The 14,741-nt window shown below is 47.6% G+C and overlaps 1 protein-coding gene across 4 annotated transcripts in view; it reads right to left on the reverse strand.

Moving 5' to 3' along the window:
* Positions 1-932: 932 nt before the first annotated feature.
* Positions 933-14,741, reverse strand: part of LOC111153713 (amyloid beta precursor like protein 2) — an 81,902-nt gene continuing 68,093 nt past the window's right edge. For 2 of the 4 annotated variants that reach the window (XM_022512890.1, XM_022512888.1), the window contains 7 exons: positions 11,394-11,493; positions 9,716-9,868; positions 8,146-8,181; positions 5,003-5,088; positions 4,229-4,303; positions 3,743-3,898; positions 933-2,219 (listed from right to left, as the gene is read on the reverse strand). In XM_022512890.1, the coding sequence (XP_022368598.1) occupies positions 2,118-2,219; positions 3,743-3,898; positions 4,229-4,303; positions 5,003-5,088; positions 8,146-8,181; positions 9,716-9,868; positions 11,394-11,493 (708 nt within the window). In that variant the 3' untranslated portion in view covers positions 933-2,117. The remainder of the gene's footprint in view (positions 2,220-3,742; positions 3,899-4,228; positions 4,304-5,002; positions 5,089-8,145; positions 8,182-9,715; positions 9,869-11,393; positions 11,494-14,741) is intronic. The other 2 variants (XM_022512891.1, XM_022512889.1) reach the window with 2 other exon arrangements.

A 14,741-nucleotide genomic window follows, 5' to 3' on the forward strand; every position in this document is an offset into this window, starting at 1 on the left:
CTCAGACTTGTCTTTGTGAAAAGGGATGTTAAGAGAAATAGTAAACTAAAGCAAGCAGCTCTTCTGAAATTTTACTTACAAAATTCACCAAAAAGGCTGCAAGATAAAAGCAAAGCAAGCCCTCAGATTATAGACTGAAACTACATAGGAAATTTTGAAGAAAAAATCAGAGAAGTCCAACCAAATTAGCATTTTAGAAAACAAAACATGGTGGAGGAAATTAAAGGAAATAATAATGAAAAAATAGTTCCCTTGGTTTTCATTTTTTTAATAAAGATTTTTTTTAAAGATTTTTATTTGTCAGCAGAAGCACAGAGAACTACAGGCAGAACAGGCAGAGCAGGCAGAGGGAGAGGCAGACTCCCTGCTGAGCAAGGAGCCTGATGTGGGACTTGATCACAAGACCTTGGGATCATAATGAGCTGAAGGCAGACACTTATACAACTGAGCCACACAGGCGTCCCAGTTTTCATAATCTCTACACTCAACCTGGGGTTCATCACACTGACATCAAGAGTCACTCGCTGTACTGACTGAGCCTGCCAGGAGCCCCTCCCTTAGTTTTTATAAATGAAAAAATGGAATTCAAGCCTAAGAGCCAACCTGCTCGAGTGGCCAGATTTCTGTCCCTGTGGCAGAGCTTGGAACCTTCTAGGAAGGATAGAATGGTTACCGCAATCACCACGGATTACCACCATGCCAATGAAAACAAGGAGTCTTGGTGGAAGTTAAAGTATTTATTGATGTGTTTCAACTGTACATTCTCCACAAATCAGATTAAGGAGTTTGTAGGTGAAGTTTATCTGTGCATAGTGGGAAGACACATGGTTAAGGGAGGAGGGGGGAAGAAAGAAAAAAAAAACCCTAAAAAACAAAAAACGGTCACAGGGAAATAGAAAAAAATACATCAGAACCTCCAGACTAAAATAAAAAATGAGAAGAAAGAAAAAACAGAAAAAAAAAGAAAAACTGTGAGCATCATCAACTATACAAGCATCACAAAGACTCAGGTGAAGGAAACAAAATCTCCAAAGCTTTCCACAGTGTCTACAGAGCATTTCGTGTACAATGTGGAATATGCTCCTTGCAGATAAAGCCAGCCCCGCACCTCTCTCCCGGGGTGGGTGGGGGGAGCGAGGAGGGCCACCCAGTACTGCGGTCTTCTCTGAGAGCTGAGAGGTAACTGCTGGGAGGGGGCGGCCAGGGAAGTCAGGGTACAATGGGGAGGGATGAGGCTCAGTGCCTTGGGGGGAGGGAATGTCTAAAGAGGAAAAGACAGCACGTGTGGACGTGACTGGGAAGGGAAGTAAGTAGTAAAAAGCTACGGTCAGTCAACAGCAGACAGTGGAAGAACGTCCTATACAAACTACAGGCTAATTTCCGTGGAAGAACTGGATTTAGAAGGAAAGCAGTAGTGGCTGCCCTAATCTGTATATAGTAGGCTCCAAACCAGATGCTTTCAGCCTCCTGGGTGACACCAAGGTGCCCAGCACTGGGAACACCAGACTTCCAAGAACCTGGTCCTCTGACACGATTTTGCGAGGGTCTCATGATGTGCTTGAATGGTCAATGACGGTTCCCGATCACGTTTAGTTTCTGGACAACTTTCTAGAAGCTAGCTCATTGAAAAAGGGAATACTGCCTTAGTTGCTTCTTCTTCTTCTTCTTTTTTTTTCCCCCTAAGAAAAACCAGGACAGTGAATGAGCCTTAAACAGTGTTTCATACAATGCAACTGGGATGGCCTGCACAGTCTATCACTGAAAACCAACATTGTCCATTTACAGAGAGCATATGTGAGACAATACAATAGAAGTGGGATTTCTGATTAATTTAAAAAAAGAAAACTACATCAGTCAAATATCTGCAATAGATTTTTTTTTTCATTTCATTTAAGGTTTATATATCATATAGTTATATTAACATTTTTCACCCATTTAAAAGAATGGAAATTGTGATTCTACAGTAGTATTTTATAGTCTTAATGATCCAGGAGGTCCGAATGGAAGCTGGAATCCTCTGGGAGCAACTGCCGAGCAGGAGCTGCTCCCAAACGCCGGGCCTCCCTCTCCCGGCCCACCCGCAGCGCCCGCTCCGACCGCGCCACGCTGCCTCCCGCTCAGATCTGCATCTGCTCTAGGTATTTGTAGGTGGGGTTTTCGTAGCCATGGTTCTGCATCTTGTTCAGGTGACGCTCTTCTGGGGTGAGCATTGGGTCAACCTGGAAGAACGAAGACGGAAGATCACCGCGCTGTCCCAGAAGAGAACCGCACAGGCGATCGGAAGACGGGAGCTGTGTGCTGTGCAGTCCCCCAGGAACCAAAATCTACCTGGTGTCCAACTGCCAATGGGCACAGCGAACCAGAGCTGGTGGCAAGGACACAGGAGGAGGAGGAGGAGGAAAAGAAGGGGGTCAAAGAGGCTGCTGAAACCTGTCCTAAACGCCGAGTCTGAGCTAAAGAAAAGAGTGAACTGAATTTCCTAGCGGCACAGCGCCAACCAAGTCTCAGCTGTGCCGCTAACTGTTCGGGACAACCTCGGGGAGCGATCCCTGTACAATAAGGACTGGGACCACATGATCTCTAGGGTCTTTTCCAGCTCAGAAATTCTACTACTAGGCAAATATCCAGCAGGAGGTGAAACCACGTCACTAAGACACACGTCTGGACTGATCTTCCAGAGCACATCACATTCCTTACTTATTGCATTCATTTTCTGGAACCAAGAAATTTGGACATTCCCATCACTCACCTCAAAATGAGTTGTAAGCAGTTCTAATTATGAATCACCAGAAGACGGAACTGAAACACTCTGCTCTGGCTCTGAATTTCCTGTTGCTTTCTCCCCCCAACTTAAAAAAAAGACTATTGGGACTGAGCCTGGGTGGCTCAGTCAGTTAGATGGCTGCCTTTGGCCCAGGTCATGATCCCAGGGTCCCGGGATCCAGCCCTGCATCAGGCTCCCTGCTCTGCAGGGGGGCTCTGCTTCTCCCTCTCCCTCTGCCTACTGCTCTCCATGCTCTCTTTCTCCCTCTGTCAAATAAATAAATAAATAAAATCTTTTTAAAAAATGAAAATAAAGGGGCGCCTGGGTGGCTCAGTGGGTTAAGCCGCTGCCTTCGGCTCAGGTCATGATCTCAGGGTCCTGGGATGGAGCCCCGCATCGGGCTCTCTGCTCAGCAGGGAGCCTGCTTCCTCCTCTCTCTCTACCTGCCTCTCTGCCTGCTTGTGATCTCTCTCTGTCAAATAAATAAATAAAATCTTTAAAAAAAAAAAAGAAGAAAAGAAAAATAAAAAGACTCTTTATTTATTTCATACTCTGAACACTTAACTCACTCACGATTGCCACTGTTGCCTTATCTGTCATATACCTGGTTTGCTCCTTAAAAAAACCCAAGTCAACAACAAAAAAAATTAAAGACGGGTATCAACAGTCTTCATGCTCAAATACCTAAATATATCAGAAAGAATGAAACACTAAGGAAATCATCTGAAAAAAGTTTTCACCCTCTGCACCAGAAAACACTCTTTTATGGTTTCCTCACGTTCACAGTCAAAGGCCCAAATTTATGTTAAAATGTGACAGGGACAACATAATTCAGTTGGGGCGGACTTCCAAGACTTGACCTGATAACCAAGTGACTAATTTAACCCATGAAGTTGAGATGTTTGAATTCCATAAACCTCCCTGACAGCACAGAGCCAACCATCACCAGCTTGGGGCACAGAAAGACCTGCTGCTCACCTCCACGATCCCATGGCTGATGGTGCCATACTGTCTCTTCCTCAGCATCACCAGGCTGATCACAATGACCGTGGCAATGGCCACCGCGATGACCAACAGCCCAATGAGGGCGCTGCTGCTCAGACTGAAGTCCTCCCGCAGGGGCCCCACAGATTCCTAAAGCAACAGAGCAGACGTGCAATAAGGTCTCGGTGACTCTGCACAGCGGGAGACACGTACTCCAAGAGGGCCAAGCTCCTGGAGAGTCGTGACTCCAAAAACTAAGGGAGCACCAAGATCCTGTCTTTCAAGTAACCATCCCCATAAGGAGAACTCTCACTTTTCCCAATCCCCATGGAGATCCTAATTTTAGCTTTCTTATCCCAAAGTATGTAAAAATGGGGACGGGGGCCTTTGATAGCTTGAGATGCCAGGCATCTCTCCATTTTTCACTTGAAATGGAAAGAGCGAACCCCTGGCCGTTGGGGTCTGCAGCTGAACACGTACCGGCTCTGCCTCCAGGCCACCAACCCTCTCGGCATTGAAGATCATTTCCTTAACGTCCAGAGTCTCATCAATGACCTGAAACGGTATGAAGAGGTCAGCAACCGGGTGCACATGGACATTTAATACAAATGGAACCGCTTCTTTTCCACTCCATGTATTATCTGGTGGAGGGAAGCAGAGTCCTGAGGACGCCCACTAACCAAGCAGTTCGTCACATTCTAAACCCACTCCCCAAACCCCTCAAGGAGGAAGCAAGTGCGGACACAGGTTACTGCGTCACAGCCACCTCCTCGGGGACCTTCCCCTGCATTTCCCTGTAGGTGACCACCAAGGAGAGACATTTCAGGACAGACTACCAAGAAAGCATGTTTAAATATCGAACTCGGTTGAGGATCATCCAAAAAGTGCTCATAGAATAGTAATAGTAGACACAAACCTAAAGCAACAGAAGAGTAAAAGTCGACTATATTCCAATTTCAAGTTACTAAATCTCTATACTCACTTGAAAACGGCCTCTCGTATTTTAGCCCTATCTGTAGGTGCGAGTCTATAGCAACAGATGAGCTACTGCTGAAAAGTGATTCTCATACCCTTCTCATACCCAGATGCTCAACACCACAACCGATTTGTGGGAGCAGCTGGAGCCGACCCATCTTCTACCACACGGAAAAGGAACACATGGAGGTTCATCTGGAAAGCGCCGAGAACAACGCCACTCACGCTGATTAGTCTCAAAATTACAACAGGGCAGGGCAGAAGGGAGAAATGGCTCACCATATTTTCATCCACTTTATTCTTACTGTTAATCAGTTTCTCCTCAGCACCGATCAGTCCTCCATCCTGCTCTCCCACTCCAGATCCTGTGTTGGAGAGAGATCACAGCAGAGTGTTTCCCAGGCTGGGCTGGCCTCGTGCCAACCTCACAGTAGCAGCAGACCCCCTCCTGAGGGCCAGGGAGCCCTCGCTATCACCTCCCCACCCCCACTGCCCACCCCGGCTACATGATATGCTACTTTATTCCCAGCTGTGGGGATGCACTGTGCTCTGCAAGGATGAATGGTACAGGCATTTTTCAGAGGACCGATGGGTATAATGGAGGAGGAGAGTGCTTACTTATATCCAGCTTGGAAAAAGTGGAATGCCAGCCTTCAGAAGAGAATGTTTATTGTAAGGAAAACAGAAGTGGAGTGAAGGCATTCTAACCCTCACATGATATTACCAAGCGCCTGTTATCCCACTACCCGGTACTTCCACACTCTGGGCTCCCTCTGCACGGAGGCACCATCGTACCAGCAATGAATCTACACATCTGCCTCGAGCGTCCTATTTTATTCCACAGGCAATTCTTTCCGCCTGAGATACCCTCCTTGCCTGACCTCAAATACTTCCTGTTTGTCCTCCGAGCCGCAGCTCCCCTTGGGAGACATTCCCAGCTTGCGGCACTTAAAATCCTTGTTTATCCTCATTCGTCCTCCTCTGTGTCTCCCACTAGCCTGTCGCCTTCTGAGGGTTTAGGTCACAGATGTCACATCTTCAGTGGGGATCAGAGAAGGAACAGGAAGGAAGCATTCCACAGACAGGGAGAATTCTAAACACGAGGGTGGAAGGTACCTTTCTGTATATGGAGCAAGACTGGCCACACTCCTCTTGTCAAGGTCAGACATGCCTGAGCCAATGTCACCTGTGCATGGCACCCCAAATGACAGTATGTGAAGATGTGGCGTGACAAGCCAGCACAAACCCAGGCACAGAAGAATGGATGAGCACTCTCCTTATTTCCAGCTCTAAAAAGCACGTGACTCCTAGTCATCCTCCCAGTTTTTCGTGAATAGTAAGATCCACCAGTGTATATAAATGTCTGTGACCTGAGCCTTCTACAGAGAGATCCCCCTGCCAGCACACCAGCATTCTAAGGGGGCAACGTGCATGTGAAGACGACTCACACCAGAGGATGTGCCAAGCACTGCTGTCCCTGGGCTTGTTGACAGTGACACTGGGCCCAGCCACAGCCAAGCCTTCCAGCTCACAACTGCACTCGCTCTTGCTGCGGGGTCATGAGTAATAGCTACCCCGGGCGCCGATCACGCGGGCTCGCTACCGTGTTCACTCATGAGAAGGCAGCCAAAAATAATGCCGGTTTTTCCTAAAGCTTTCACTTCAAAGAGGAATTTCACAACTCGATTCTAGGGTTTGTTAAGTCAGGGCTGGCTTTTGTAGTCTCAAAATGCCACCGGAACGGTATTACTGCCTGCCTACTACTTGAGAAAGAGGAATCTGGAGAGGTGCTGTCTCAGCAAGGATGCGGACGAGTAAGCCTAGTAAACTCTAATCCTTCTGTCACTCCCTCTTCTCTCCGCCACCAGATTTTAAAGGTCACAGGGCAAGATCCTATTTGAAAAGTAACATGGCACTGAACCAACTAATTTCAAGTCCTACAACTAGTCTAGACCATTCTCAAACTCCTCTGGTGGCATAACCCACAGGTTTTCTTAAACACTGACCAAAACCACTTTGATTTTCTAGAAGGGATAAATAAGTGACATTAAGAGAACAAAAACTCATGTTTAAATTATTCCAGCTAATAACAACTGAGGTATGAGGACGAAAGCCAGGTAAACTAGGAAATTCATCTCTAGCTACAAATATCTAGGATGTACTGTTCAGAAGAAAGGGAACAAACACAGTCATCTCCAAGGAGAGGCATATTCAAGTAGAACCAAATCAGGTATTTACATATAAGTGATTTTTACAAGATTTGAACTGCACTCTCATGTTCTGAGGAAAAGCTGTGGCAAAAAGCACAACATCAAATTCCTCGAGAACACTGCTTAGTCCAACCACAGTCTGCCAGAGCCAGCAGACAGGGCTCATAAAACACCCTAAGAACACACCCTAGAACGGCAGACTACCCAACAACCTGGGGAAATTCGGCAACACTTTATGGAACAGAGACGCATGGGCTTTGAAGACAAAGGAGCTGGGTTCAAATCTGAATTCCTCCATTTCTCAAAGTCATGAGTCTGAGCAAATCCTGCAGCCTGAGGCTTCTTCAACCACCCATCCTGCCAGAGAGAGCTAAAACCCGACCATAAGGTATGCTCAGTGCATTAAATGAGAGCAAGCACGTGAGGCCCTCAGAGTGGTGTCTACGGAGTCCTAGCACGTTCTGAAGTTTGGATGCTCACTACTGTGCAGCAAGAATTCACTTGTCACAACCTGTTATGTCCACCAGCTTCTAAGCTTTTGAGGATGGCTACAACTCCAGACAGGAGACAAGTGGGCATCAACAAAGGGCCAGGTACAGTGAAAAGGAAAGGGAAAGATGTAGTGGGCATCAACAAAGGGCCAGGTACAGTGAAAAGGAAAGGGAAAGATGTAGTGGGAGCAGCAGACTGGGGGGGGGGGGGGGGGGGGGGGAAGAGGTCAAAGAAAACGACTGTCTACCTGCCCCTAAATCAAGCACATTTTAATTGTTTAAATCCATTCTTTTTTTAAGTAAACTCTACACCCAATGTGGGGCTCAAACTCCCAACCTGAAGATCGAGAGTTACGGGCTCTACTGACTGAGCCAGCCAGGTGCACCCAGCGTTATTTTCAAATATAGGAGCAATTCCAGCCAACCTGTTTAAATTGTATATGCATTTAAAAATCTACCCAGATGAAAATGTTTCACAGAAACATCTGTATTCTCTGGGCATCCAGAAGGAAAGTTTAGGATGGCACCTTATCACCAACACCACTGACACTGGATTCTATGTGGGGGACGCAGGGCTATCTGGCTCCACTCCCAGCCACGCCTGAAGAAATGAGGTGGGAAGATCTCAGGTGATGGGATGACACAGAAAATGAAACTCCCGACACATGGGGGAAGTGAAGAGGAATGAGGTCTTTAAAGGTAACATCTTTGACAGACCAACCTTTTTTCATTGGGTGGTACAACTCCGGCTGAGTGTCTAGCAGAAAGGAAAACAATAAAAAAAAAAAAAAATAGCACAAAAAGGAGATTAAGAAAGAAAATGGCTTCTTTCAAAATTCCTATCTGAGAATTTCTCTGTAACGTGAACAGAAAGTAAGCTTCCTTAAAGATATGCCCGAAATACCAAACCAGCAAACAAACCAGCAGGTAAGAGCCGCCGCATATGGACTGGAACGCAGGAGGGAACGAACAGGTCTGCCTTGGGTCTTTGGGGGGACATTTTCTGGGAGAGTCCCAAATTCTTCAGCTGAGCCCACACAGTTATTTTTCTTAGGAAATGATAAAGTCAGTATCAACCGTGGTTTTCTGACAAGGGGATAAGTTCCTGGTTCAGACGTGTGCGAGATGCCCCGGCCCGGAACAAGGTGTGTGAGCACGGCCAACCTACAGGCCCACGGAAGTCTGGCGTTGGGAAGGGCAGGGTTTGGGAACGAAGTGGTATCTCTTTATGTTACCTGGCTCCTTTCTCAGATTCTGTCTAAGTACCTCAAGGTCACTCACACTGAACTGGTTGCGGCTTCTGGGGTCACTGGTTCAGAAGGCATTCGATTAAGGTCTGAAGGCCAAGCTGGATGCTCCCCATGGTCCCTGTTCAGCAGGCCTCTGGAGCGCACCGCTCTATCTGACCAGGGGCAGCTAACCATACCCAAGACTGCAGGGGCTCAGATCCTTACTCTCCCCCTACAAGCTACATGACCCTGGGCAGACACTTAACTTCTTTACATCCTGGAATGCCCAAATGAAGACAGTCCCGAGGACCTACGTCCGGCGGCTTTCTTGAGGACTCAAAGAGAGCAGCCGGGCACCAGGGGTATGATAAGGACTCCAGGGTTGTGGCCACGATTTTCCCTGTCACCCCCATTAGCAGTTAGCGCAGCAGACAAATAAATAGAAACTGATTCCACACCCTGGTCTCAGGGCACCTGGCTCAGCAGCTTATTTATTTCTGGTGCAGACCCACAGCTTTTAAAGATCCTTTCAGACACTGAGAACTAGCAAGGGAATAGAAGGAAGCATGCCAGACCGGGAGTCACAGCGACAGGACTTCTGATCCCGCCCAACACCCCCCCCAAATACCAGAGGTGACACCTTGAACAAGTCAAGCCTCCTCTGTGGCCTCTCCACAGCCTGCCCCCCCCGCACTTGTTATGAAAAGCTGATGACCTCACATAACACGGAAGTGCTATTTCAGCAGCAGAGTGAGGCCCACGTGCAAGGAGTCACACACTCTGGTGGCAGCTGACAGGACCAGGAGAAAGAGAGGGTTTCACACAAACCATCTATGAAGTGGGAGAACGACTACTAACCTCACGGGGATCCTGAAGCCAACCACCTAAAGGCCCCCAGCACGGTACCCGCACACAGCAGACGCTCAGGGAATCTGGTTTCCTTTTTCCTGCCCAGCTGTCCCACCAGGTTCCAAAACACTCCCTTCAACTTTCTAACTGGGTGCCACACCCTGCCCAGGCCAGCCCCGCCAAGCTGGCCACCAATCGTGCGATCATACGCACCTTCATTCTCAGGTAAGGATGGGAAGGGATGGAAGGGATGGAACGGCGGGATCTCCTCACTCTCTTCGGAGCTCACCCGGACGTCCACAGGGGTCTCGGAGATGGAGGCAGTGAACTGGTCCATGTCGGCACGCTGCTCCTGAAGCAGCTCGTCTGACAAAGACAGACACGGCAGCGAGTGGCTTTCAGAAACACCGCCAGTGTGAACGAGGCTAAGTTGGGTCGTTCTGCTGAAGGGAGCATCTCGCCAGCTCACAAGGCAACAGACGACTCCCTCCTACCTACAACCCCGATTCCGTACCACTGCAGAACCCCAGCACCAGGAGCCCAGTGCCCCCGTCCCTGGCACGCCCCTCTCCTCTAGGAACTCACTCTGGGGCTCAATGGTTTCTTCCCACAGCAGAGAGCTGATGCATCCATAGGCCATGACCCCCAAATCTGTACCTCCAATTTACTGCCCTGTCCTCTGGCTCATCGGCCAGCCTCCCTTACACCCGCACTTATGTCCAGCAGCGAATTCTATTTTCTCCTGCAGAAAGAGAACGCTTCTCCTCAGTAAAGGGGCGCCACCGTCCACGCTGCCGCTGACAGTGGAAGCCTGGGCCCTGCCCTCAGTGTTTCCTGTCCCTCTGCCCAGCACCCGAGCCAGCAGCACACCAGGCTCACCCCTCCTCTGCCACGTGCCCTACAGACCCATCTCTTTATCTCCTCCATGACTGCCACGGTGCCCACTACCTGCATTTGTCGCCTGGATGTTTACGACGGCTTCCCGCCAGGTTTGTCATTTAATACCACGCGGCAGCCGACGGATTGTTTTTTTAATTCCTGTTCTTTTTTAAAGCATAATACGGATCTCGTCACTCCCTAGTTAAAAACCCTCTAAAGGCTGTTATCCTAGAATAAAACCCAAACTCCTTGATTTTGCTAGAATCTCTGCAAATTGGCCTCTGCAACTTCTTTGGCCCCCTTCCTCCCTCAGTGTTCCAGCCACACCGATCTACTCAAACGCGTCCGCCTGACTAAAGCTTCAGGCAGCTGCAGGAGCCACTCCTCCGCTCACCATGTCCTCCCCCTCGTGATCTTTGCGCGGGAGGCTCCTTCTCATCACGTGGATCCCAGGCTACTGTGCTGACACAGCCTCCCTGACGACCCAGCTACTCTCCGCCGCGCCACTCTGTTCTACCCACCACGTGGCACTCCTTGTCTTGTTTTCCTGACTCCCCTACTGTAACGTGACCTCCAGGACAGACCGACTGCTGTCTGTGACACACAGCAGACAAGGTGTTTGCCAAATAAATGAAGACGATGAAGAGCAGAAGAGGGAGGGAAGTGAGAACGTGTGTAAAGCAGGTGCCTTAACTGCATCAGCAATTAAGGAGGAAAAGGGCAACAGGAAGCTCCCCAGGTCCCCTGCAATTTCACACCTTGGAGTTTTTCTTCCGGTCACAGAGTCAAGGTCAAGAAACTCAAAGGCTCTGTGGCTCCCAGCCAGTGCATCTGTCCCGGGTTACTCCCTGACCTTGCCACATAAGCTCTAGTGAATTCGAGACTTAAACCCTGGTGTGCTAACGCCTGGCTTCCCGGCCTGGCTGCCCCAATTTCTCTCATCTTGCACTGCTGACACCCCTGAGCCTCGGCCGGAAGTCCTACTGGACCTCGAGACAAACCCAACACCCACCAATTTCCTCTTGGATTTCTTGGGCTACGTAAGGTACTTTGTAGAGCAGGGAGAGGCTCTGGTTCCTTCTTTCTTCAATCACATGGAGATGTGTCATCACCTGGAGGGACAGAATGGCAGAGAGGCCTTGTTACCAACAGAGCCAGGCCCAGGGGAAACTTGGCAGACACTCACTTCCTCAAACATCAGCTGAAAACGTATATTCTCTACAAAGCCCAGCAAAGCAGCTGGCCGGAGGAAATGCATCCAACCCCACCCTGATTTACTGACCCCTACAGTACAAGAGTCCCCCCCCCTTATCTGCGGGGCCTATGTTCCAAGACCTCCACTGGACGCCTGAAACTGCAGACATTACCGACCCCCACGTACACTGGGTTTTCTTCCAACGCATACATACCTAGAACAAAACTCAATTTATAAACTAGGCACAATAAGAATAACCAACAATAAAAAAGAACAATCATACTATAATAAAAGGGACTTAATGTGGTCTCTCTCTCAAAATACCTTCTTGCACTGTTACCCTTCTTCTTGTGATGATGTGAGAAAATGCTATGTGACGTGACGTGAGGGGAATGACAGAGGCCCTGTGACATAAAGTTAGGCTCCTACTGACCTCCTGAGGATAAGGGGCAGGTGGGGGCGGGGAGCGGATAATTCGCTTCTGGGCTGCAGCTGACTGTAGGTAGCTAAGACTACAGACAGTGAAGCCTCAAACTGGGGGCGGCACACTTCTGTAGAATGTATGTATGTATGTAATACCCCTTGGCGATCTGAGAATTTATCCAGAGAATGCCTGGAGTTAAACGAAAATATATTTTAAAATTTCCACTAGACAGTTATTGATTTGATTTTTATACAAGGCACTTAGTAACTGTACTAATCGAGAGTAAAAAGCACCCTAAATTATACAATGCCGGATACTCAGTAAGGTTTTGCTGAGTGACAGACGGAGGGAGTCCATTTTTACCACTGGTCAGACTGGATGGGGTAAAAAGAGAATGAAATCATGAGCTGGAAAGTAGATCTCCATGGAGAGAGGGCCATTCATGGATTTGCTTAGTGAAGTAATTGCTTGAAATGATTATCATGGTGAATAATAGAACAAGTTTATTCACATTTAACTGAATTAGTTAGTCCTTCCAAAATTTACGCCAAGGTACAAGTAAACCTGATTTTAGGGGGTGATAAAGACTTACTTACAACAGTTCTAGGTTGTTCATGTTTTTTAAAAAAAGGAAAAAGCCATCAAAAATGGTCATTTACTCTTAAAGCTTTTCTTCGGGGGAAAATGAAAGGTAACGTGGGCTAACATCCACCCGAAGGCCACAGTGAGGCTTTATGTTGCCATAGCACGAGCAAGCTAATTCAGGATGGATACACTTGCAGTTACCATGCTCGTCCTAAAGAGGGCGCTCTAAGCCTATGGCTTAATTAGTGGGCTTGAAGCCATTAGTATGGTCAACATGGAAAAAAAATTAAATGGAAAGATGCTTTTATTGTAGATTGATGTCTCTCTGACCTTTAAAAGCAGGGATGAAAGCAATTTAATTTTATATTTGCCATTCTTTCAATCAAGTAAACTGATGGGAAAGCACAAGAGTAAGTGCCTTAGAAAATGCAAATGGAAAGTGAAAATACACCACCACAGTCTTTGCAAGCGTGTGGATGCTGTTATACTTCCCATGAATTATAGAGCCATTTGATCGAGGACGGCTCTTTGCCCCCAGGAGAAACAAGAGCGACAGCGTGGAATACAGGATACCCATGTCTTCCCAGTGAGAAGGGCTTACTTCCCAGTGAGCCCTGAGCTACAGTATGTGGGGTAGGAGCACCAGACCGTTCAGCGCAGACCGAACACGCACGCCATAACTGGCTGCACGGATTCAGCATTTTCTAAAGTGTAGAGAACAGGGAACATGCAAAAGTTTGTGTAGTTCAGCAGCCAAGTTCTACTAGAACTAAGGGCTTACAGCACAGAGCAAATACCACAGAGAAAGAGCCGGGTTCTCCCCGGGATCTGCTAAGAAGGGAGGGCGTTCTACTCCGCACACCATCTGCTGTGGCACTGTGAGCCTGCCGGCAGACAACTCCTTCCCTAGTTGTTAATATGATGATCAAGGTCTCTCCTTTCCTTCTATTCTCACGCCATATACTACATGATAATCTAGTTTCCCCACAAAAAAAATTTGAAGAAAAAAAAAAAGTCATGTTTTTTGTTTCTGTTTTATTTTCTTGTTTGTTTTCAAAAAAACCAAGCAGACCTGAAATCTAGCCCCTGTCAAGGTGGATGCATTGTTCCACCTACACTTCCTGGAAGCTACTCTAGGACTTGGCCTTCTGCCTTCTCTCTTACTCCAACCAGCTCAAAGCAAAGCCTTGAGCTCCAGGTCCATGCCAGATGCCTCCCGGGGTCCCCAGAGCCATCCGTGTCCACATTCTCCCACTCTTCTTGATCCCCCAAACATCGGCTTCTGGAGTTAACTCTGTATATGTAAGGGTAGTTCTTCATCTTCACGGCTACTGTAATTAATACTACATTGATGGTGAGTTGCTCAAAGGTACAAGCGGGATTCCATTCTACAAGGTCAGATGCTAGCACAGGGTCTGGCATGTGGACAGCAGGCTCTCCAATATCTGAACCAAGGGGGCAGCCACCGCGGTTGCAAGACTTCTGGGCTGACTGCCTTGCAACCGTAATACACACTCGGCAAGAGGCTGGGAGGCGAGTCTCTGGGGAGATGGGCAAGTCCCCGCAGCTAAGTGCATCCCATGGACACTGGGCAGTCAGCACAGCACTCGATTTAAAATACGGGAGGAAATTAAATAAGATCAGTTGTGTCATGACAAGGCCCTCTAGGAAAACCAATAGGCTAAGCTATTAGACTTGCTGGTTTACAGGGAAGCCAGCAGGCTTGCAGGCCAGGCTTCTTTTCTACAAACACAAGAAGAGTAAAACGCAAGTTAACGGATGATACTGAAATTAAGAGGATCCAGAAACAAATCTCTCCAGATCACTGTAAAGGAAAGCTGGACCCCACATGGGACAAAACCCAGGAATGTACCACTGTCTGTCTCAACTAAAACTCATGCACAAAACAAACAAAACAATTTCTTAGAATTACTTGATATAGTTGCATATATCCATTCATTCGGATGAATGGATAATGAACGGATATATGCAAATTATGTATCATTCAGATATGTCTATATCTATATGTATTCAAATATTCATTTTGGTGGTACCCAAAATCAGAAATAAACAGGTCTAAAAAAGACCGAAAAACTGACTTAGCCCTTCAATATAATCATGCGTTCCTAAACTTCCAGAAACTCTTTTAAGTAGAA

This window comes from Enhydra lutris, unplaced genomic scaffold, assembly GCF_002288905.1.
Source record: "Enhydra lutris kenyoni isolate GAN:26980312 unplaced genomic scaffold, ASM228890v2 scaffoldscaffold34, whole genome shotgun sequence".
NCBI classification, from domain to species: Eukaryota; Metazoa; Chordata; class Mammalia; order Carnivora; family Mustelidae; genus Enhydra; species Enhydra lutris.